This window comes from Colias eurytheme, chromosome 31 (genome assembly GCF_061535395.1).
Source record: "Colias eurytheme isolate Ceu_HAF_F1 chromosome 31, ilColEury1 Martin Lab GWU primary, whole genome shotgun sequence".
Classification (NCBI taxonomy): Eukaryota; Metazoa; Arthropoda; class Insecta; order Lepidoptera; family Pieridae; genus Colias; species Colias eurytheme.
Window position 1 is genome coordinate 1,835,740 of NC_143010.1, and position 25,524 is coordinate 1,861,263.

The following is a 25,524-nucleotide window of genomic DNA, read 5'->3' on the forward strand; positions in this document are numbered from 1 at the left end:
TATATGTATGTTTATCAGCCATTTGGTTTCCATAACACAAGCGAAAGCTTAGTATGGGATGAGATTGTGCCGTGTGTGAAAATTGTCCTGAAATATTTATTTATTATTATATTTATCTCATTCCAAAGGGCATTTGACCGAAGGATCAAAGTATGCTGTATTTTTAAGTACATACATAGTACATTGACGTTATTAAATACATTTTGTTATGTATTGATTATAGTGTATTTGTAAAAATAATCAAATCAAATAATTTATTGCATACTAATACATTTTTCATATTAGAAACCTTATGCAAGTATTGCAATACAATATTATATTTAAACTAGCGGTCCGCCCCGGCTTCGCTCGTGGTACATATGAAAAATAGATGTTGGCCGATTCTCAGACTTACCCGATATGCACAGAAAATTTCATGAGAATCGGTCCACCCGTTTCGGAGGAGTATGCAGACTAACATTGTGACACGAGAATTTTATATATAAGAAGATTACCGTTAATATTGTCACATACATTTCAATTTTCTAATAAACAGTTGACAAATTAACCATAATCTTCTTTCTTATATATAAAATTCTCGTGTCACAATGTTAGTCTGCATACTCCTCCGAAACGGGTGGACCGATTCTCATGAAATTTTCTGTGCATATCGGGTAAGTCTGAGAATCGGCCAACATCTATTTTTTATATGTACCACGGGCGAAGCCGGGGCGGACCGCTAGTAATAATATACAATTTACTATTTAGATATGTCCGGGATTATTACATTATTATTACATTATAAATATTCGTAGATAACTTATTTATGTAGTATGAAATTGATATTCTATTGTAAACTTTTGCATGCAAATCAATTGGCGAATTTTGATGAACAATGAATTATGTAGGTACCATCTTTAAATCTTCCACATTTCTTGAAAAATTAAATTTTCATTTATTTATCTTATTTCAGATACTGATCCACCTCCTCTTAACATTACCTGCACATAATGGGACTCTTGTTAACGTAAGTACTGAAGCGCTATGAAGACTATCAAATACTAAGGGCCGATTTTTCAATGCTTGGATAAAACTTATCCGTCCAATAAAGTATTACACGATAATATTAAAATGCCGCGTAAACTGTCAAATACGGGCAATTAGAATACGTTTTTTAAAATGGTAGTTTTATACATTATTCGACAAATAAGTTTTAACCAAGGATTGAAAAATTGGCCCTAAGATCAAATAAATAGCGTCATCAAGCATGACGTCATTATACAAAGTAATATGTATGTTAAATTTTTTTTACTTTCCGCGCGCAGATTCGCCCGCTTTTTCAAAGAAAACCCGCATAGTTTCCGTTCCTATGGTCAGCTACCTACATACCAAATTTCATTGTAATCGGTTCAGTAGTTTTTACGTGAAAGAATAACAAACATCAAAGCATCCATCTTCACAAACTTGATCATTTATAATATTAGTGGAACAAGCATACCACGCACGGATTCGCCCGCTTTGTAGAAATATTATAAACTAGGTTTCCGCCCGCGGCTTCGCCCGCGCAGTCAGAGAAAAACCCGCATAGTTCCCGTTCCCGTGGGATTTCCGGGATTGCGTCATTTTTCCGTGATAAAAAGTAGCCTATGTCCTTTCTCGGGTATCAAAATATCTCCATACCAAATTTCATGAAAATTGGTTCAGTAGTTTAGGCGTGATTGAGTAACAGACAGACAGACAGAGTTACTTTCGCATTTATAATATTAAGTATGGATTATTATTATAAATTATTATATAAGAAAACCTTCCTCTTTAGGTAAGCCACCAAAATCTGCGTAATTCGGATACAGACGGTGGAAAGCGTCTTTGTTTTATTAGGGTTCCGTAGCCAAAATGGCAAAAACGGAACCCTTATAGTTTCGTCATGTCCGTCTGTCCGTCTGTCCGTCTGTCCGTCTGTCACAGCCGATTTACTCGGAAACTATAAGTACTACAGTGATGAAATTTGATGGGAATATGTGTTGTATGAACCGCTACAAAAATATGACACTAAATAGTAAAAAAAAGAATTGGGGGTGGGGCCCCCCATACATGTAACTGAGGGATGAAATTTTTTTTTTCGATGTACATACCCGTGTGGGGTATCAATGGAAAGGTCTTTTAAAATGATATAAAGTTTTCTAAAAAACATTTTTCTTAAAGTGAACGGTTTTTGAGATATCAGCTCTCAAAGTCGTAAAAAGTATGTCCCCCCCCCTCTATTTTTATAACTACGGGGTATAAAATTCTAAAAAAAATAGAGGTGATGCATGCTAATTAACTCTTTCAACGATTTTTGGTTTGATCAAAGTATCTCTTATAGTTTTTGAGATAGGTTGATTTAACTGTAATTTATTATATTTGCTGCTACGGAACCCTTTGTGCGCGAGCCCGACTCGCACTTGGCCGGTTTAGTTTATACTATACTAGCTGTTTCCCGCGGTTTCACCCGCATTGCTTCGCTCCTGTTGGTCTTAGCGTGATGATATATAGCTAATATTATAAAGCTGAAGAGTTTGTTTGTTTGCTTGAACGCGCTAATCTCGGGACATACTGGTCCGATTTGAAAAATTCTTTCGGTGTTAGATAGTCCATTTATCGAGGAAGGTTATAGGCTATATATCATCACGCTACGACCAACAGGAGTCGAGCCACGGGGGTGAAACCGCGCGGAGCAGCTAGTCATAAATATAAGAGTACCTTCATTTCCTAGTAATTAATATTTTTTTTAAATATTCCTCATTCGTGGTAGCTTATTTTCTTTTATTAATGTATGTCTCAATACAATATTAATTACCTATAACCTAATGATTGTTTAATAACATTATTGTTTTTTAACAGCGATAAAAATAAAAAATTAGGGTTAATTAAGCTTAATTAGTTAATATTATTAGGTACGTTATTATTGATATAAGAATCGAAAGATTTACAAAGCGAAGCAACATAAACACAAACAAACTCAAACATTTATTTATTCAATTAGACTTCTTCTAGATGCACTTTTGAAACGTCATTAAGCAACATAGACTGTAGAAGTCGAAAATTTAATAAAAGCAGTCATTTTTGAAGATCACGTTAATTTTTTTGAAAATAAAATAGTTTTATAATTCGAATTCAAAAATATCAAGCATTTTTCATAGAAAAAAACAACAGAGACCCAGGCATAAAGTTAAGTTTTTCTTATGTCATACCGATGCTTTTTATATTTCAGAACAGAGAAGGAAAAACCAATTGAAATGGCTGAAGAAGCAGCTGATTCAAACTCAGAAATGAATTTGGATAACACGATACCTCATACCTCCCATGAAAATTACCAGTTATCCGAACCAAATACTTCCCAAATAATGTTGACACGAAGAATAACGCTAGAAAATGAACGCAGCGATGATATACAAAGAGAAAGTCTCTCACCAGTGAATGAATACGTACAACGAACACGTGTTTTCAAAAGATCCGCTGATAAGAAACAGAAAATCAAATTGGTAAATGAAATTAACAGAGACAATCCTAGCACAATGGAAACAGACGAAGAAGAGATAAATAGAAATGCGGAAACAAATATACATGAAACAGATAGTAACGAAACTAGCATACGAGATACAGAGGAAAATATTACATTTTTAACAGCAATCAACATAGAAAACACAGTTAGAAATGAGCCGTGGGTACTAGAAGCAGATAGTGGGAATGCTTCGCTAAAGGAATATAACGCACAAGAAACAGATAATAATTCTGTTAATGAAAATAACATACAAGTAATAGATGGTGATAATCCTTCTGCAAACGAAACTAAAACACAAAAAACAGATAATGATTCCGCGAATGAAAATAACACACGAGAAATAGATTCGCTAAATGAAAATAATACAGAAGATATAGATAGTGATAATGCTTCTTTCAATGAAAATAACACAGAAGAAACAGATGGCGATAATTCTTCTGTAAATGAAGCGAACACACAAGAAACATATAGTTACTCAGATTCGCTAAACGAAATTAACACACAAACGTATAGAAATAAGTCTTACGTAAACGAAATAAATGAACAAGACACAGATAGTGCTAATGTATCTGTAAATGAAACTAACATACAAGAAACAGACGAGCCAAGTATAACGGAAGATTACGTAACAGAAATAAACGAGCATTCTGTAACGGCAGATTACGTTACAAAAATAGGCGAGCCATTTATAACGGAAGATTACGCCACAGAAATAGGCGAGCCATTTATAACAGAAGATTACGTTCAAGAAATAAACGAAAAAAATACTTTCGAAATCGAAATGAATGAACTAGACGCATATATTAATAGTCATTGCGAAGACGAAATTTATAGTCCATTTAATATTAATAGTAATGTGTTGGCGAATCCATGCAGTTTCCAACCAAATAAGACCATTGTGAAAGTGAATGATGATAGTTTTATCGAAGAAGAGGATTATGGAGAAGAACTGGTGCACTTTGAGCTTGTTATAGAATTATTATATCCTAATAGCGATGATGAAGGTATGTATTATATCCGTACTAATTTTCATTTCATTTATTTGGCACTAATACAAAAATGTAGCAAAGAAAAAAAGCGTGCCGAGCACACGCGTCAGAAGTGAAACTTTTTTGCCAAGATACCAAAATCAAAGTCTTACTCCTTTACGGTATTGCCATGATGCGACATTGAAATTTTACTCTTAACGCGCCTAAAGAAGTTTCACTTCAATTACCGCATCAAAATCCATTGCGTAGTTTTAAAGATAAGCATACATATATCTTACTAGCGGTCCGCCCCGGCTTCGCCCGTGCTACATATTTCGCAATAAAAAGTAGCCTATGTCCTTTATCCTGTATCAAAATATATCCATACCAAATTTCATGTAAATTGGTTCAGTAGTTTAGGCGTGATTGAGTAACAGACAGACAGACAGAGTTACTTTCGCATTTATAATATTAATATGGATGTAGTGATAATGTTAATATTTTCAGATTCAGAAGAACCGTTCCTCGTAATGAAGAAAACTAAGCAAGGACTCATTTTCAATTCCAAAATAATGCTATCCGAATACCAATGGAACACAATTATTATTTCTAACGGCGTGCATTGGTGCTGTGTGTGTTCCCAACCAGTCGCACCTTTGGAACATTTGAGGAACTTCATTCATATACGCAATTTAGAGGGAAATCAGCCGATTAGAAAATTTGGCATGAGTATCACGCGTAAGGTAAGTTTCGCTGGGAGATTTGAAGCCGCGAATAATCTATACTAATATTATAAAGTTGAAAAGTTTGTCTGTTTGTTTGAACGAGCTAATCTCAGGAACTACTGGTCCGATTTGAAAAATTCTTTCGATGTTAGATAGCCCATTTATCGAGGAAGGCTATAGGCTATACAGGGTGTAATCGTTAAGTGTGCACAGGCGATTTTTCCGTAAGTATTACAGATTATAAAAAAAAAAAAGATAACAAAAAACTTTAAACTGATATCGAAAGTACTTAACCTAATGAGTAAAATGGCGGTAATAAATTTTTAAAAATAAATCGAGAAATATCAAAAAAATTATCTTTAAACCCTCCCATACATTAAGTATGAAATATGAATATCCCATATGTAACATTTAATGAAAGATTTTAGCTTTCTTTTTCTTTTTTGGTTTTCTGCTTTAATTACTTCGCAAATTTGAAGTGGCATTTTCCACGCTTTTTCCGGACATTTTCACGCATTTTCCGGATATTTTCCGGACATTTTCACGCATTTTCCGGATATTTTCCGGACATTTTCACGCATTTTCCGGATATTTTCCAGGGATTTTCCAAGCATTTTCCACGGTTTTTCCGGAATTTTCCACGCATTTTCCGGATATTTTCCAGACATTTTCCAGGTATTTTCCGGACATTTTCACGCATATTCCGGATATTTTCCGGACATTTTCACGCATTTTCCGGATATTTTCCAGGGATTTTCCACGGTTTTTCCGGAATTTTCCACGAATTTTCCGGATATTTTCCAGACATTTTCCAGGCATTTTCCGGATATTTTCCGGACATTTTCACGCATTTTCCGGATATTTTCCGGAAATTTTCACGCATTTTCCGGATATTTTCCAGGCATTTTCCACGGTTTTTCCGGAATTTTCCACGCATTTTCCGGATATTTTCCGGACATTTTCACGCATTTTCCGGATATTTTCCAGGGATTTTCCAGGGATTTTCCACGGGTTTTCCGGAATTTTCCACGAATTTTCCGGATATTTTCCAGACATTTTCCAGGCATTTTCCGGATATTTTCCGGACATTTTCACGCATTTTCCGGATATTTTCCGGACATTTTCCAGGCATTTTCCGGATATTTTCCGGACATTTTCACGCATTTTCCGGATATTTTCCGGACATTTTCACGCATTTTCCGGATATTTTCCAGGGATTTTCCAAGCATTTTCCACGGTTTTTCCGGAATTTTCCACGCATTTTCCGGATATTTTCCAGACATTTTCCAGGTATTTTCCGGACATTTTCACGCATATTCCGGATATTTTCCGGACATTTTCACGCATTTTCCGGATATTTTCCAGGGATTTTCCACGGTTTTTCCGGAATTTTCCACGAATTTTCCGGATATTTTCCAGACATTTTCCAGGCATTTTCCGGATATTTTCCGGACATTTTCACGCATTTTCCGGATATTTTCCGGAAATTTTCACGCATTTTCCGGATATTTTCCAGGCATTTTCCACGGTTTTTCCGGAATTTTCCACGCATTTTCCGGATATTTTCCGGACATTTTCACGCATTTTCCGGATATTTTCCAGGGATTTTCCAGGGATTTTCCACGGGTTTTCCGGAATTTTCCACGAATTTTCCGGATATTTTCCAGACATTTTCCAGGCATTTTCCGGATATTTTCCGGACATTTTCACGCATTTTCCGGATATTTTCCGGACATTTTCCAGGTATTTTCCGGGTATTTTCCGGACATTTTCACGCATTTTCCGGATATTTTCCAGGGATTTTCCAGGCATTTTCCACGGTTTTTCCGGAATTTTCCACGCATTTTCCGGATATTTTCCGGACATTTTCACGCATTTTCCGGATATTTCCCGGGAATTTTCCGGGCATTTTCACGCATTTTCCAGGCAGTTTCCACGGGTTTTCCGGAAATTTCCACGCATTTTCCGGATATTTTCCAGACATTTCCCAGGCATTTTCCGGTTATTTTCCGGGAATTTCCACGCATTTTCCGGATATTTTCCAGACATTTCCCAGGCACTTTCCGGTTATTTCCCGGGGATTTTTCAGACATTTTCCAGACATTTACAGGCTTTGTCAGGGAAATGTCCGGAAAATGCCTGGTAAATATCTGGAAAATACCCGGAAAATGCGTGAAAATGTACGGAAAATGCGTGGAAATGCCTGGAAAATCCCCGGAAAGCCTGGGAAATGACGGGAAATATACGGAAAATTCCCGGGAAATATCCGGAAAATGCGTGAAAATGTCCGGAAAAACGTGGAAAATGTCACTTCAAATTTGCGAAGTAATTAAAGCAGAAAACCAAAAAAAGAAAAAGAAAGCTAAAATCTTTCATATTAAATGTATATGGGATATTCATATTTCATACTTAATGTATGGGAGGGTTTAAAGATATTTTTTTTGATATTTCTCGATTTATTTTTAAAAATTTATTACCGCCATTTTACTCATTAGGTTAAGTACTTTCGATATCAGTTTAAAGTTTTTTGTTATCTGTAATACTTACGGAAAAATCGCCTGTGCACACTTAACGATTACACCCTGTATATCATCACGCTAAGTCCAACAGGAGTGGAGCACTGCGGGTAAAAACGCAGTAATTCATATTACATTTACTTAGGAAAGATTTTCTAAAGTAGCTTATGTTTCGTGTAACTATTTTCTGCTTTCAAAAAAGGAGCAGGTTCTTTATACGGCTGTTTAGGGTTTATTACCTCAGATCTTCTTTTTAATTCTAATGAATCTTTTTTTTTTATTTTTTAAATCTAGTTTGATTCTGGTTTACGTTTCTATAAAAAATGCATTATTTTAAAATTATACTTCGATTTTGCATTCTCTATAAGTGCGCAAAATATCATGTTTTTAACATGCGTTACATAAAGTTAATGATTAATCTATAAATTGCAGATCAAAAAGCAATACCACTGTGCTGTTTGCAACGAACTATTCACACTAACTTCAGATGACCATTATACCAGCGAAAGCCATAAAGACAACCTTGACTACGCAATCATTAGAGGAATAGATAATGATGACGTCACCCGTTATAGTCTTGTCAATGACGTCACGAATACAGACTATGAAACCGACGTGGAAGATATGGATTTTGGTAGATACATCGACAGTCTTAGAAAGGCAAAAGTGAAACGGAATATCGTAAGAAATAAACAAAATAACGGAAACGTTACTATTGATAACGGAAATAACGAAAGCGGGGATACCGGTATTGAAAATCGTTTGACAGTTAGTGGTGACTCATACGCGGCGGTGGCTAAGAAAACGGCGAATAATGTTCCACAATTCGTATGTAAGTATTAAGTATTAACATGCACATGTAGTACAAGCTTTCCGCCTGCAGCTTCGCCCGCGCTTTAAAAAAAAACCCGCATAGTTCCCCTTTCCGTGGGATTTCTGGGATAAAGCCTATCCTTTGTGTTAATCGAAGTTACTCTCTATATGTGTGCTAAATTTCATTGTAAACGGTTATGGAGTATTTGCGTGGAGTAACAAACATATGTACTTACAAATACTACATCCATCCTCACAAACTTTTTCGCGTTTATGATATTAGTACTAGTAGGATACACATAAACTAAGGTAGAAGCGGCATACGCGTAAAAACGTTCCGTCTGAAGTCAGCTAATTAGCCGGGTTGCGTTTAGTCAGTTACGTTGCTATCTCTTTTCGGCTAATGGTTTAAAAGTATATTCTATCTTTGTCTCACTATGGAGTCCGTGAATGTTTAAGTTACTATGTTTGTGTGTTGAATGTTTCTGCTAGTTATTTCGCATATACCGCTTCTACGTCAGTTCATAATATATTGACTTGACTGCCTCCTAGGTATCTACAGTGATGAACATTTGTTTACAGCATTTTTAAGTACTTTACAGCAGTACAAATAAAAAATAACTGCCCAACTTATCATATATATTTTTTTATATACATACGCTTTTAAGCTATTTCATAGCTTTTATCTCAGACTTTGAGCGCGGCGATCGAATGTAAAAATTCCGTAACGAAAAAACCTAACACCCCCCACTCCAACCGGCACAGCGATGCGATGCTATGCAATAGCGCAACCGCGGCAGTCCTCTTCTTATTTACCCGCTTTGTACACTTATCAAGGATCGGTGACAAAAATTATTTCATGAGTTTAAGCATGTTTTTCTAGTTTTTAAACTAGGTATATTAATTATTACAGCTGTAACAGTGAAAGGACGTGAATACAAAATGGATTTTTACTCGTGGCACATGGTATTGAATTTGAAAACGAATTTCTATTGTATGGCTTGTAAAGTACAAGGGTCGCTAAATGATTTGAGGAAACACTGTTGGAGTAACGGCCATTTATTGAGGTTGAAGTCTTGTGATATAGTTGAAAGTAGCAGAGATTATATAGTGAGGAGGGTAAGTATGTATTTAACTAGATGTTAGTATTGCCGGATAATCGATCGTGTATCGATTTTTAATCGATTCTCCTGAGTTCATATAATTAATTTATCAAATCGATTCTATCGATATAATAGATTAGATTGATACTATCGATTTTTTTAATAATGCCAATAAAATCGATTAATCGATTTTGATCAGAAAATTAAGTTAATTTTTCTTGTAATTGTCAATATTGAAAATATTACCTACAGATGAGATTACATTTTTTATTTTTGAAGTGAAACTTCTTTATCGGGGTTGGACAAAAATTTAGTGTAACATTTTTGCGTTACGCCGTACGCGTGACATTTTTGCGTTACGCCGTACGCGTGACATTTTTGCGTTACGCCGTACACGTGACATTTTTGCGTTACGCCGTACGCGTGACATTTTTGCGTTACGCCATATTCGTGACATTTTTAAGGTCATAAAGAAGTTTCACTTCTTACGTGTACTCTAGTACACGCATACCTTTTTTTTTAATTCACGTAATCAAGACTACACTCTTGATTACGTTAATTTATTATTCACCATCTGTCATCCTCATATTTATTTTTACATACTTTTTATTTAATTTTTTGTTTTTTTTTTTCTCCATTTTAGGTTTGCAATAACTTTGTCCACTGTGGACATTGCAATAACATAATATTACATATCAACATAAAAAATCACATAGAAAAAATTCTTACAAAACCTCACGAAAATGAAATAGAAAACAATACAAATAACGAAAATAGCTCTATGCAAGAACTCCCATCAAATTCTAACGAGAATAAGCATAACGGAAACGATAATGCCAACAAAACAAATACTCCCATACAAAACGTCGTTACAAACATAAATAACGGTTTACATACCGGTATCATACCTGATAACGATATCATAGTGCAACTATTCGGCTACCGCATGAAAATACCGGTATTGTCGTATAACCTGGTATTTGTGTCGCAAATCGGATATTTTTGCTGTGTATGTCGTATGACGGTAGCGGGAAACCTAATAACACAGCATTTAATCGATTATAGACATGTGTATATGTTACAAATGAATCCGTTTCTAATTGAGTTTGGAGTGAACTTGTTTCGATTAGTAAGTTTTTGTTTTTTTAATTTTTTTCACAAAAAATATTTACACTGCTTAAACCATCATATTTCGAGCTTTATGCAGCGAGTTTATTTCATTCTTACTCTTTATTATGATTTATTTTTCTTTTAAATAACTCTATTTTTTTTTATGAAATAAACTCTCTATTTATATTAACACTCGCTATATAACAACAGCCCCCCTAGTCAAGTGGCTTTCTGTTAGCGTAGCGTTCAATAGAATAGACTACGAATGTATGAGATTGACGTAACCTGTAGATACGTTTATCTACAGCCTACGTTAATCTCATACATTCGTAGTCTATTCTATTGAACGCTACGCTAACAGAAAGCCACTTGACTAGGGGGGCAGGCATTCCAAATTCGATAAAGCGCCTTTAATATATCTATACTAATATTATAATATTTTTCACTATTATAAAGCTGAAGAGTTTGTTTGTCTGAACGCGCTAATCTCGTAAACTACTGGTACCGATTGGAAAAATGATTTCGGTGTTAGCTAGCCCATTTATCGAGAAAGGCTATAGGCTATATATCATCACGCTAAGACCAACAGAAGCGGAGCAATATAGTTAGAGCATAGCTAGTTAATTAATATTCACATAATATCGAACACATATATATTTTGAACTAGCTGCTCCGCGCGGTTTCACCCCCGTAGATCCACTCCCGTTGGCCGTAGCGTGATGTTATATAGCCTATAACCTTCCTCAATAAATGGGCTATCTAACACCGAAAGAATTTTTCAAATCGGACCAGTAGTTCCCGAGATTAGCGCGTTCAAACAAACAAACTCTTCAGCTTTATAATATTAGTATAGATACTAATTTGAAATTTTCTTCAGGTACCAGACGGTATGCATTGTACCATATGCAATACTTTAATACCTTTAACGAAATGGAATCTGAACAACCACATTCAAGAAAGAATGCATGTATCATTATTGAATAAAGCACTCAATATTAACTTTGCGATCCAATCAAATATACAAAAAGTATTTCCACTCATCAAAAGTAATGCATCAAAAGCCACATCGAAGCTTGAATTGAATCATAAGAAAGTTGAAGTAAAAGAAAACAAATTAAAGAATAATGAAAATGAAGGTGTACTGTTGAAGGATTCAACCATCCAACGATCATTGATAAACAATGAATCGCATGGAATTGATGCAAATGAATCGAATGAAATTGATATAAATCAGCCTAAATTGAACGATTCAAACAGTTCGAGTGAACTTTATTTAGACTCGAGTCAAATGGAAGATTTTGAAGATGAAGAAAATGTTATTTTGGCGTTAAAAAATCATAATATAACAGCATCCATAACGGCATTTCATAGTTTAGTTGGAATGGGTGATGGAAGGAGGTTTTGCTTCGTTTGCTCGAACGATGTTTTTGATATGAAGAGCCATGTTAATAGCGTGAAACATGTTAGAAATATGAGTGATTGCAAATATTTGGACGAGTATAGCAAGAATTTGATTCGACAGGTGGGTTATGAATTTTGTATAGATAATGGTTTTAAAAGTGAAACTTCTTTATGCGCGTTGAGAGGAAAATTTCGTAAAGGGCGTATCATGGCAATACCGTCATGCCATGGAGTGAGGCGACGATTTTGGTATCTTTCAAACTTACCAAAGAAGTTTCACTTCTGACACGTGTGCTCGGCAAACTTTAATTTAGTATTATTATTTATCTATTATCATGTTATTTTCAGAACTCAACAGGCTATCATTGCACAATATGCAATGTTCTAGTAACAAAGAAAAATTTGAAGAACCATTTAAACTGGCTAATCCACGTCGAGAGCGATTCGTTCAAAACAAAACAAACGGATGCAATTTTAAAAAGGCATAAAGTCGAAACAACCAAAGAGGTCGCATACACGTGTAAAGAAGTTAAAGTGAAAATTCTATTCCACTTCGAATATCAAAACAGTAAAGTGACAGTGAAAACCGCGCGAACACACAAAATGGTCGCGTTCAAAAATAAAGCGGTGAAACTTCCGAGGGACTCGTGGGATGGGATCATCGGGAATAAAAATGGCCGTCGTTGTATAATCTGTCAAATTAATTTGGACGCGTGCGATCAGTTGAAACACGTGAATATGGCGTCGCATTTGGATAAGTTGGAGAGGAATTTTGATGTTCACTGGCTGCCCGCTTTGATTAGGAAGGTATGTCAAATAAATTTTGTGTTTTGTTCATATAAATAAATAAAATAGTGAATAAAAATCTTCAGAAAAATTCTTCCACTAATCAAAGTCTATACGAAACATTATGTTGGTTTATACATATTTTTTTTATTAATTGTAAATTTTAGCCTCCTAACTATCTCTAGATACAAAAGTTACATGAAGTCGCTTGTTGTGACAAACAAATATATCGCATTTATAATTTTTGAATTCATTAATTTACAAACTACACTTAATTAAAATAAATACTATTAAGCTTATTAAGGACTAGCTGTGCTCTATAGCCTTCCTCGATAAAAGGGCTGTCTATCTCCAAAATAATTTTTCAAATCGGACCAGTAGTTCCCGATATTAGCGCGTTCAAACAAACAAATTCTTCAGCTTTATAATATTAGTATGAATTAAATAATACTTATATTTTACAGCTCAGCGATACAGCCGTACACTGTCTGATTTGCAACACAGAAGTACCGAATCCAAGAAAAACCCTGCACACACATATCAGCGGCAAACGACATGTGAAAAACCAAGAAACCCTTGAAGTAGTGGACGTAAAGTTGATCGACAAAGATGAAGACATTTTTACACTGCATGCTTAAATTATAAAAAAAAAGAAATGTCACTGTCACAAAATAGCGGGATATTTTTTTAGATTATGGCAATGAGCGAAGACTGTCAGCGTCAAGTTAAGAAACGTCACTTTTTTGACGTGAATCTCCAAAAATAATTTTAAATAATTTGAAAAAAAAAAGAAATGTCATTTAAAATGGCGGGTAGCGTCAAAATTGAGGACTTGATCTTTTAAAAGTAGTTTTGAATCTATTATAAAATAATGTGTAATATGTTACTATTAGATTAATAAGTACCTACTATAACCACACTACAACTACAACTTATAAATCTTGCTCTTTACTACATAGTATAAAACAAAGTCGTTTTCTCTGACCCTATGTTCCTTTGTATGCTTAAATCTTTAAAACTACGCAACGGATTTTGATGCGGTTTTTTTTAATAAATAGCGTGATTCAAGAGGAAGGTTTTAGTATATAATTTATTAGGTTATAGACAAAGCGGGCGAAGCCGCGAGTGGTTATCTAGTGTTCTGTAAACAAATGAATTTCCAAAACTTGAACTATATTTATTAGGCATTCTTCTAATATTCATTCTGTGATTTTTCTTTGTAAAACTACTGATATTTTTTATAAAACATTTTCAATTTTTGTCTATTATCTATATCTATCTTTCTGAGACATATATTTATTCAATTACTAGATTTCCGCCCGTGGTTTCGCCCGTTTTGTCTGAAACCCAATAAATTTTTTATACTAAGACCTTCCTCTTGAATCACTAAAAAAACTGTATCAAAATCCGTTGCGTAGTTTTAAAGATTTAAGCATACATAGGACATAGGGTCAGAGAAAGGGACTTTGTTTTATATACATAAATTGCAATTTTTTTCATTATTCTTTGCATATGGAAGGAATCGTTAATCCTAAAAAATTTCAGTCATTAATTTGTGCTTTAAGAAATTTTCTTTATTATTAAGTATTATGAATTAATTATGTAATAATGTTATGATAATAATTATTTTAATCTGTGATTTTATTACAAAGTGAGACTAATTTTAGTATAGTATGTATACAGTTTTAAAGTCACTGTTTTTGCGCGACTTATTTTAAGCATCGTCTATTATTTTGCTCAAATTCCTCAATTAATGAGTTCAGCCAGTAAGATGTGAAAGCAAAGCATGCACACTAAAAATACATTTTCGAATTTATAACATTTTTAAGGGTAATTCAAAGTTACAGGGTCATGATTACGGGGATGTTAAGAGTTATGATCTTTTTCTGAAAATATTACATGTCAAGTCAATTATGTATAAAAAACGGCTGAAACAGTTTTTTTTTATTAGTAATAGGGAAGCGCTTGACCACAATCTCGCCTGATGTTAAGCTGAGATGTGGTCTAAGATGGAACGCGCTTCCCTAGAAGGTACCTGTTCACTCTACGCTTGAAGACCCCCATATTGTACTCGTCGGGGAACACAGACTCAGGAAGCATGTTCCAGTCCCTCGCGGTTCGGATAAAGAATGTGGAACCAAACCGCTTAGTCCGGGTACATGGAACGTCCACCATATGGCGATACCTAGAGTCTGTGCGCCTCGACGATCGATAGAAGAACGGGGATGGCGGAACGAGATCGTGCAGTTCCGCAGCGCACTCTCCAAAGTTGAGCTTTAGAAAACTTGTTATTTGTAAATATTTACTTGCATAGAAATACAAAACATATTTTTTGCCATAAACATATTGTTATTAATTATTATCCCAAAGTATATTAATTATTATTAATGATTGTCTGAAAGTATATTAATTATTATTAATAATTGTCCCAAAGTATATTATTATTGATAGTTTAATTTTATACACATGAATTATTATCTGTATAATTTATTAAATACAATTATTTTTTGTTATCCAATGACTATGATTTTGACTATAATATTACATGTATACATGAATAGGTACTATAAAACTTATGACTTTAATTATTTTATCCATTTTTAATTATATAAAATAACGACTAACGAAATCGAAAGTAAGTATATAAATATTAAATATAAGATTATAATTGTTTTCTTTTTTAATATTAAGTTAGTGTAAATCTAGATCATAATGGATGTCTTAATAAAATTATATAATATGTATTAAAATTGTCATTGTTTATTTTTTACTAGCTTTCCGCCGGCGGTTTCACCCGCGTTTTCAAAGAAAAACCCGCATAGTTCCTGTTCCCGTGGCATTTCCGGGGTAAAACCTATCCTATGTGCTAATCCAAGTTACCCTCTATATGTGTGCTAAATTTCATTGTAATCGGTTCGGTTCAGAAGTATTTTCGTGAAAGACTAACAAACATACACACACATACATATTACTTGCTCTGTGCACACATACATCCATCCTCACAAACTTAGCATTTATAATGTTTTAGTAGGAAGTAGTTAACTGACCCATGCCTATTCGCTTTTCAAACAAGTAATTTATTCGGAATAGAACATAATATTATGTATCAATAATAGACTGTTACTGTAAATAATAAAATATACCAAACTTGAACTAATTATAATATTTTGTTATACACATTCTATTATAAAAATAATGAAATGGAGTTGTTGATAAACATTTATTGCTTAATCCTTGCGCATTTCTTCTTTAATAGTGCGGTAAATAATCGCCGCTTTACTCGCAAGTGTGTCAGCATATTTACGAAACTTTTTCGATGCTAGCAATTCTTGTACAGTCGACAAAATTGTGTCCGTGTTGATTTCGTACATTGTTGATGATTTTCCGCTACGAAATTGTACTATTTCTGGCTCTGAAATTAATAAATGATATACCTACCTACAGATTGAATATAGATAACATATACGAGGAAATAAAAAATACTAATGTTATATTAAGAACAGTTTAGAAAATGCAAATTTATATTTTGTGTGTTATAAAACTGAATCTACAAAGGAGTGTTTGTGATATAGGGTATTTTGATAACTGAGTATTAAAAAGTAACTCATTAAAATACTAGATTTATGTATTTTGATAAAATGTATTTAAGCTCTAACAAGCTTTACATAAAAATTCAAAATACTTCACCAAACTCACTTAAACCGGTTTTCGATCTATAATTGAGTGAATTATCCAACAATGTTTTGAAAAAATCCACAATGCTATTTTCCAACTGCCCGCCGTCTTCATTCGATTGTCTATGATCTGTTTTTACCGCCACTACGAAATTGTCTCTGGTATTATATTTTTTATCTGTATTCTTCCTGTCATTGGAATGTTTTCGCGCGCTGATATCTTCAGTATTTTTCGGTACAACTTTATGTATCAAAGCATCGACATCTGACTGATTATTAGATTTCCGAATTTGCACCAATACATATGAATTCGATTGTATTACTCCTTAAAATAAGACAATATTGTAGAATACGCATCAGCAATTTTTTAAATGCCTATTTACAAATGATTACTTAACTTCGAACAAACATTTAGTTCAACCCTAGAACTCATTAAAATTGTTTAATCTATTTATTTGTTTTTGCTTACCTGAAATAAAAATACATAGTATAACCGCAAACATTTTTTTCTTATTACGCACTTATGATTAATGATTATGTAGTTTTAAATACAATTGACTAAGTATAAAATTTTATTGCCTCCAAATTTTATGTCCTGTGAAATTTAAAATTGTTTTTATGGTGACACAAAACTTATACCGTTACGATGCTATTTAAGTATGTATTAAAATATATTAATGTAAGGTCCGACCACACCAGTGTGAGTTTAGGAGCTGGCCTACTTCTCTTTTTACATTATACTATGTTATAACACTGTATAGAGTCTGGCCAGCCAAAGCGGGTTGCACGGGTTGCACTGGGGGAGTGCCGGCAGAAGTGAAAACTTGATTATTAACGTTGAGCATGTTTGATATTTTGGAATGGTATTTGTCTTACGCTTTTTCGATCAGGTCACGTGTCTTGGCGCTAGTTTAAGATTTTATACCCATTACAGAAAAAGTGCTCAACGCCGCTAAAGAAGTTTTCACTTCAAAAAAATAACAAAGAGTATTGTCTATCTATGAGACTATGTAGTTCTCATACAATAAGAGCGAGCGCGCACGAGCAACTTTGTCTCCGCAACAATTTTGTCTCCGCAACTATTTTGTCTCTCTAGCCATGGGCTAGTATGAAAGTGCGCGTACGTAGCGACGCAACTCCCGGGAGACTTTTTTGTCCGCGGGTTCGGAGACAAGCCCGCGACGCAACTGTCGCCCTATCTATTGGTTTCAATGCAAGTGCGCGCACGGCGACAAAAATGTTGCCTGTCGGCGGCCGCCGGCCAGTTGCCGCGTAACCGGCGTAGCGATAATACGTATTTATGTCAACGTATTTATTCTCGTACACAGTAGTTTTAACCGACTTCAAAAAAAAGGAGGAGGTTATCAATTCGGCCGGTATATTTTTTTATGTATGCACCGATTACTCCGAGGTTTCTGAACCGGTTTACGTGATTCTTTTTTTTTTGATGCGGAATGGTGTGGGATTGGTCCCATAAAATTTATTCGGATAAGCCCAGTAGTTTTTATTTTATGAGCATTTTTGTCTGGTCTCGATGACTTAATTGAAATGTAGCAAGTAACTTTGATTCATTTCCAGGAAACCGATTGAGCTGAAATTTTGTATACGCATGTAAATTGGATAGCGATGAAACATTATTATGAGATAGAGCTGATTTGATGATGGAATCGGAAGGTGGCCATAGGAACTTAGTAATATATTGACTCAACTTTATCGAGGTTGAGCTCGTTTGATTCGTGTTGAAAAATACACTAAAAAGTATTAAATAAAAACTACTTTACTTTTTACAATTACGATTACATATCTATACTAATATTATAAAGAGGAAAGGTTTGTAGGTAGGCATGGTTTTCAGTTTTCACGCATAAACTACTGAACCGATTACAATGAAATTTAGCACACATATAGAGAGTAACTTGGATTAACACATAGGATAGGTTTTATCCCGGAAATCTCACGGGAATGGGAACTATGCGGGACAAGAGCACAGACCACAACCGTCTCTTCGAAAACCATGTTGATAAATGAAGAAAATTTTAAAGAAAAAGTTGCGTTGCTGTCGCTTTCGTGTGCGCATCGTTCAAAACTTTGCGAGGAGACAGCGACAGAGACAAAATAGTTACCGGGCAACTAAGTTGCTCGTGGGCGCTCGCTCTTCTCAATACATAATTAATTGAACATCTTATATATAAAATTCTCGTACGTCACAATGTTAGTCTGCATACTCCTCCGAAACGGGTGGACCGATTCTCATGAAATTTTTTGTGCATATCGGGTAAGTCTGAGAATCGGCCAACATCTATTTTTCATATGTACCACGGGCGAAGCCGGGGCGGACCGCTAGTATTCTTATAGGAATGTTGATATGAGACATCAGTATCAAGATTGTCATATAGTCCTGTAACCAGGCCATTTAATCTTCAAAAAAAAAAGTCAAGATTCAAGAATGACAATTGACATTGACATTTGTATTCATGTAAAAATATAAATTATACAATGTAGTAAATAATTATAATAATATTTTATTTACTTTATTCTAATTTTGTTGCCTTTTTATTTTGTTTAATTTTTGTTTGTTGATTGTTTAATACATCATTAACACTAACTACCCGTGCTCAATGGCGAAGAGACAGAGAAAAGTTCAAGAAACTATTTGCAAAATTTGCATGAAAATTATAAAAGGACCCTTGTGTAATATAAAAGCCCATTTATTTACGCACAGAGAAGTACCAGCTCGCTGTAAATGTGATATATGTCACCTAACATTTTACCGATACGACCTTTACAACAAACATTTACGAAACTGCATCAAATACTCAAAATGTATTTGCAATTATTGTAACGAAGAATTCCATAGTAAAATCTCGATATTGCGCCATATAAAAACGGCCCACGATTCGAGTATCAAGGGCCATTCTAAAAAGACATTTTCGTGTGTTGCATGCAAGAAAACGTATACAGAACGAAGGTTGTTACTCCATCATGCATGGAAAGAACATTTTGACTCAACTAGCAATACCGAGCCTACATACTTAAGAAAATCGGTCAACGACTGCTGGGTCGAGAAAATGAAGGACGCCTTTGTACAGATAAAAAAAGTCAAGAACAATGTGTTGATGATAAAAAAGTGTGAAATCAAGCCAGAGACATTTGAAGTTAAAAAAGAAGTTACGAAAACAGTGTCATCGAATAAATTGATAAATTATTCTATGGTTATCTGTGATTATTGTAAACAAGAGATGTTGAAAAAGAGCCTAGTTAAGCATATACGAGAAGTGCACTTGAAAATACGGTATCATCAATGTAAAAGATGTAAAAAGTCGTTTAGTCGACCTTATATGTTGAGAAATCATAAACGTAAATCATTTAAGTGCAATACAACCAAAATATCAAAATGTAATATTGTTAGACCTAACAATATTAAGAAAAAGGTTGTAAATACTTAAGGCGCTCAGGGAGAGGCCTGAAATGTGGCCATTTAGCTAGAATTTACTGTTAACATTGACAGAATTCAGTTTTCTCTGCTTCAATCAGAAAAGCTGAATCATGCAATCGACGTCTAATTATGTGTGCGTTAGTATGCTTTACTGTACTTTGCAAGAGAATAAACTATTTTAGAAGTTGTTTTATATGAAAACTTTTAAATGTATCCAGAACTGTACAGAATTTATATAATAAAAATAATAATAGGACAGGAAATTTTATACAATTTTAATTTTAGAGTGACGACTGTGTCTATCAATGAATAGACTTGCTTGATGGATCAATTTAATACAATTTACAGGAAGCACGGTCTGATTTGAAAATATATTTAATCAAGGAAGGCTAATCTATATATATATGTATATATGTATAAAAATGAAACCCGTTTTACTTGGTCACGGCATCACGTGTGAACGGGTGGACCGATTTCGATAATTCTTTTTTTATAATATTCCTTGAAGTACGAGGATGGTTCTTATTGAGAGAAAACATAAACATGAACCACGGGCGAAGCCGGGGCGGCCCGCTAGTAGGTTATATAATATCATCACATTAAGACCAATAGGAGCAGAGCAATGCAGGTAAAACCGCGGGACACAGCTAGTAAATAATGGTTTATTTCTTAAAGTTATTACGATTTTGATTCTGTATTAACGACTATTAGTGCAATCAATATTTTATATGGACGTTTTTACTTGACGAGTACTTAGAATAAAATTGTATTAAGTTTTAAAAAATTATAATATTCCTTTTAATGTATAGCTATATTTTAGAGACATGGATCTGGTTCAATTGTGCTATAACGTTTATGAATAGTTTTTATTCTCTTTACATAGTAATATTTATCTAAGTAAGGAATATATTTGTAATAAAATTTATTGGTAAAGTTTTAATCAAAGACAATATAAATGTTTAAATGTTCTATATTAAGAAATAACGTATTTTGTAACTTATAAAAAAAGCATGTTAAATAAATGTTTAAAAATCATAATCAGAGTAATTTTCTTTCACATCCAAATATGAATCTTGAAGTATTTTGCATAGAGATTTCGAATTGTTGACTTTAATCGGTTTTTTATCTGTGTACTGCATTTTTGACACTTGTATGTAGTGAGGTCCATATTTAAAAACCGATTTTTTTAAAGGATCGTTAGTCGTTAACTTGGTCGTTAACGTTTTACTCTTGTTGACGAGCTTTTTTGAAATAATATCTTCTCTTTTATTTTTTGGATTGTAATTTAATAAATTTAGTACTAAATGTTGGTTAGTTTTTCTGATAGCTTGTGTAAGTGGATTAAAGTAACCACAATCTTCATCACAAGCATAATTTTTGCTCCCGCTTTTCATGACGCGGGAGTAGAATATGTGATTTGTGGAATTAATTAATCTGAATATTATTGAATCCTTGTTAATCTGTAAAAAAATTGGTTACTTTTCAATTAACGTGAAAATAATATACATAATTTTACCTTCAAATATCGAAAACGCTAAAAAAGGCATGCTCGCTCGGTACATGCACTCAATGAGCGATTTCGATCTTCATTTTTTTCTGTTTTTGTTCATTTGAATTGTCGTGATACTATTTGATATTCATATTCACAATTATAACAAGAAAAGCCTTCTAAGCCGTGTAGGTCTTTTTTCATAACATGCATGTATCAACGAAGGGACTACATATTTGTAGATTCATATCATATAAAAACTTACATACGGTAAAGTATATAATAATTCGTACCGTGTATATGGTAGTCATTTCGCAACTCTCACTTCCTTGACAAACATCGATTGCACTCTGATCCGCAGCACTGTAATTCCTTTGAATCCTCCATTTCGTCATTATCGGATTATTACAAGTTTCCAACAATTCTTCGAGGTGTATTTTTGAAGGGCAAGATTGTGAAGCGTTATGAAATCCCGTATAATTTACAACGCATAGCGTTTTGGAATCGGTTAAAGAAAATATTTCATATGGACACGGTGGAGGCTTCTCTTCTATAACCTGTGATAGAGAATAAGGATATCGTTAAGGATATCGTAGAGGGTCATTTCAACGTATTTAGACGTACACGGTACAATGCTTGGATTTTATCTTAGATAGGGAGAAATTTAGATAGAGACGTTTATGTATTCTAAAATGTACAAGAACTCATAAAAATATAACATACCCAATATCCACACTGAGAACTTGATGAATTAAAACTGTTATACTTATAGCAAATAACTGTATTATTCGTGTTATTTATCAAGCGCCATGTTCTCCAGAAAAAATCTCTTTTGTAAACATACTTCACTCCTTTCATGGACAAAAATTTGCGGTATAAGGTTTCATATTTTTTTAAATACTTAAAACGTGGATTTGTTTTACTTATTTCACTATGCAATATATCATCAGCATAAACATTAGTTTTAGACAGTTTATCAAATAGTTTTATTCGGTAATCTTGGTCTTGCTTTTCTATCTTTTTATCTAAGAATCGTCTGCGTAACCCATTTTCCTTGTCTTTTATCCAACTAAAATCATAGTCAGGCAGAACATTCAAAGATTCAGCATCAATTCTTATTTCGTGTGAAAATTTTAAGAGATGGAATACACTTAAAATTATAAATAAGAACGTGATTATGGTCATTTTAAATGAGTGGCAAAATTACGAATGTATTAATTACCAGTGTTATTGAAACGGCAACGGGCGTAAAGGCTCATGTTTATAAACAGCACGATTATCATATTATACTCTAGCCAATATACCTAGGTACTATTTTAACCTACATCAACAATTATATGGACAAAAATTAGTATAACCAATTGCCAATGAATTAATAAACATTATTTTTTTCAATTAATAGCAGAAGACAATATGCTTTTTATCTTTAACGTTCACCTTTTAGAATATAGCATAAATATATTTATTTATTAAATAGGTACATATTTGAAGCAATGAGCCCTGAGGTAGATTATTTCTAATCGCTTAAAATGGGACAAGATATAGTTGTATGAAATTATTATAATAATTTTTTTTAAAAGTGAAACTTTTATTACATCGTCTCAAACTTTTTGGTCTGTGTAGCGCATGTCGCGTGACGGTCGGCTGCCGAGTAGGTATTATTATTCTATAAAGCAGTGTTTGGAACCGTACGATAATTATCGTACAAATACGATAATTTTGTGCCTAAGTTTCACTTTTACGGTGGTTTCATAAAACCACACAACATTTTTTAATTACTGCTGAAATCCCATGAAATGTAAACCAAGTGCATACCAATTTTCGAAATTTACAAATTCTAACACGTCAATTATTTAATGACATTACCGATTTTTAACCGATAATCACCGTACAATGTACATGCCTAAATGACGTTGCCAAAACGTTGTCGAATGTCGCTCGTTCATCGAGATCCATTCATTTTTATATTTTTCATTCATTGTTTGAAGAACCGTACGATGTGTGTGATGTAGTAAAAATCGGATTTATTTTTATTGTGAATTTTGATTTTGTGTAAATGGGTGTTGGCGAAATCGGTGGTGTTGATGTGAAGTGTTTTATTTTTTTGTAACTGAAAATATTGGTACGTATGTATTAGACTCTTTAATCGTGATATGAATTGGTAGAATCGAAGGCATGATCTTTCATCTTTGTCAACATTCTATTTAGTTGGGAGTTTTAGGCTAGGCATATCGTTTAGATTATTAGATACGTTGTGTTTACAAATTAGGTTTTTACGTAATATTGTTAAACGGACTTTTCCTACAATATAAAACAGCTGTTTATAAATTTTACATAAACAATGACAAAGTTAGTACAAATTTTCCATGAAATCTACATATTTCTATGAATCTCACCAATTTTATCGTTTTACGCATTATAATAATCGCAAGTATTGAAAATTATGCAAATAATATTAGAATATTTAAAAGTCAAAGATGAATATTGTTATGTTGTTATTGTCCTATCCTACTTTAATATTATAAATGCGAAAGTTTGTGAGAATGATACATGTGTATGTTTGTTACTCTTTCATGCAAATACTACTGAACTGATTACAATGAAATTTAGCACACATATAGACGGTAACTTGGATTAACACATAGGATATGTTTTATCCCGGAAATCCCACGGGAACGGGAACTACGCGGGTTTTTCTTTGAAAACGCGGGCGGACACCTAGTCGGATATAAGTAGGTGATTAAGATATTTAAAAATCCATTATAATGTATTGTTTCCTGTTAATTACAAGTTATTTGGCCTCTAGTTTGTAAATCTATTATGTATCTGAGTTAAACAAAATTATAAGAAATACCTATTTAATTATCATTAGCAATGCTATGCCCTATTTTGTACCGCTCTATATTACTTTGTTTGTATTTTTTGTTTGATTTTGTTTTGTTTGTGTGTGCAATAAAGTGTTTATTATTATTATTAATGCTAAGACAGGAAAACAAAACTAAAGGATCTAATCTTAAGTACTATATTTATAAACTAGCTGTGCCCCGCAGTTTTACCCGCATTGCTCCACTCCTGTTGGTCTTAGCGTGATGATATATAACCTATAGCCTTCCTTGATAAATGGGCTATCTAACACCGAAATTATTTTTCAAATCGGACCAGCAGTTCCAGAGAATAGCATGTTCAAATAAACAAATTCTTCAGCTTTATAATATTAGTATAGATTATTTATAAAAATGAATGGTGAATTTAAATAAAAATAATATTGAAATTGTCTTTGAAACCATGATTCCTGAAACGCAATCTTGTTCTGTAGATATATCTAGCTATCCAAGTCTTAAGTGAGGTCCCGTGTCCTCTAGTCCACTAGATCTGGCAGGACACAGATGGCTGATCACCTACTTGTCCAATGTCCATAAAGAAATCGATCAGTGAAACAGATGTATGCATAATGCATCTGCGCATTACCCCACTTGGGGACATGGGACTTCACTTTACAATGGGCAACAAGCTAGTTGATAATAATATTTCTGAATACATAATTCCGAAAATCATAGATAATTTTTAATCCATCACTTGACATCAAATTTCTTATCTGTACCTAATTTAGGTTCGTAAATAGTTATGAGATAGCATTTTAATTCAAATTGTGTGTAGGTTAATAATACCAAAGGCAATATAATCTTATATATAAAATTCTCGTGTCACAATGTTATGCATACTCCTCCAAAACGGGTGGACCGATTCTCATGAAATTTTCTGTGCATATCGGGTAAGTCTGAGAATCGGCCAACATCTATTTTTCATATGTACCACGGGCGAAGCCGGGGCGGACCGCTAGTATAATAATAATACTTTAACATGATAAAAAAGAAATATAAGATTTATTGTATGTTAGCTATGAAAATTTCATCCAAATTGAGTCAGTAGTTTAGCTTTGTACCTAACTTTATAGGACATACTGTTACTATTATTTGAAGCCG

The 25,524-nt window shown here is 33.7% G+C and overlaps 4 protein-coding genes across 5 annotated transcripts in view; 2 read left to right on the forward strand and 2 right to left on the reverse strand.

Moving 5' to 3' along the window:
* Positions 1-947: 947 nt before the first annotated feature.
* On the forward strand, positions 948-14,462 carry LOC149895396 (uncharacterized). The gene is made up of 9 exons (XM_090118936.1): positions 948-1,006; positions 3,230-4,524; positions 4,996-5,231; positions 8,162-8,561; positions 9,456-9,661; positions 10,289-10,774; positions 11,633-12,277; positions 12,505-12,963; positions 13,407-14,462. The coding sequence occupies exons 1-9, from the start codon at positions 990-992 to the stop codon at positions 13,578-13,580; spliced, it is 3,918 nt and encodes a 1,305-aa protein (XP_089975062.1). The 5' UTR covers positions 948-989; the 3' UTR covers positions 13,581-14,462.
* Positions 14,463-16,169: 1,707 nt separating this feature from the next.
* Positions 16,170-17,545, reverse strand: LOC149895397 (uncharacterized). The gene is made up of 3 exons (XM_090118772.1): positions 17,542-17,545; positions 16,639-16,941; positions 16,170-16,354 (listed from the first exon to the last, which is right to left on the reverse strand). Exons 1-3 carry the CDS (start codon positions 17,543-17,545, stop codon positions 16,170-16,172), a joined length of 492 nt encoding a protein of 163 aa, XP_089974898.1.
* A 3,333-nt stretch (positions 17,546-20,878) lies between these two features.
* On the reverse strand, positions 20,879-22,399 carry LOC149895398 (uncharacterized). The gene is made up of 3 exons (XM_090119060.1): positions 22,265-22,399; positions 21,835-22,098; positions 20,879-21,512 (listed from the first exon to the last, which is right to left on the reverse strand). Exons 1-3 carry the CDS (start codon positions 22,397-22,399, stop codon positions 21,078-21,080), a joined length of 834 nt encoding a protein of 277 aa, XP_089975186.1. The 3' UTR covers positions 20,879-21,077.
* Positions 22,400-23,466: 1,067 nt separating this feature from the next.
* LOC149895399 (monocarboxylate transporter 12-like) overlaps positions 23,467-25,524 on the forward strand; it is a 46,075-nt gene continuing 44,017 nt past the window's right edge. The window contains exon 1 of one of the 2 annotated variants that reach the window (XM_090119124.1): positions 23,467-23,663. The gene's annotated coding sequence lies outside the window, so the exon portion shown is untranslated. The remainder of the gene's footprint in view (positions 23,664-25,524) is intronic. The other variant, XM_090119125.1, reaches the window with a different exon arrangement.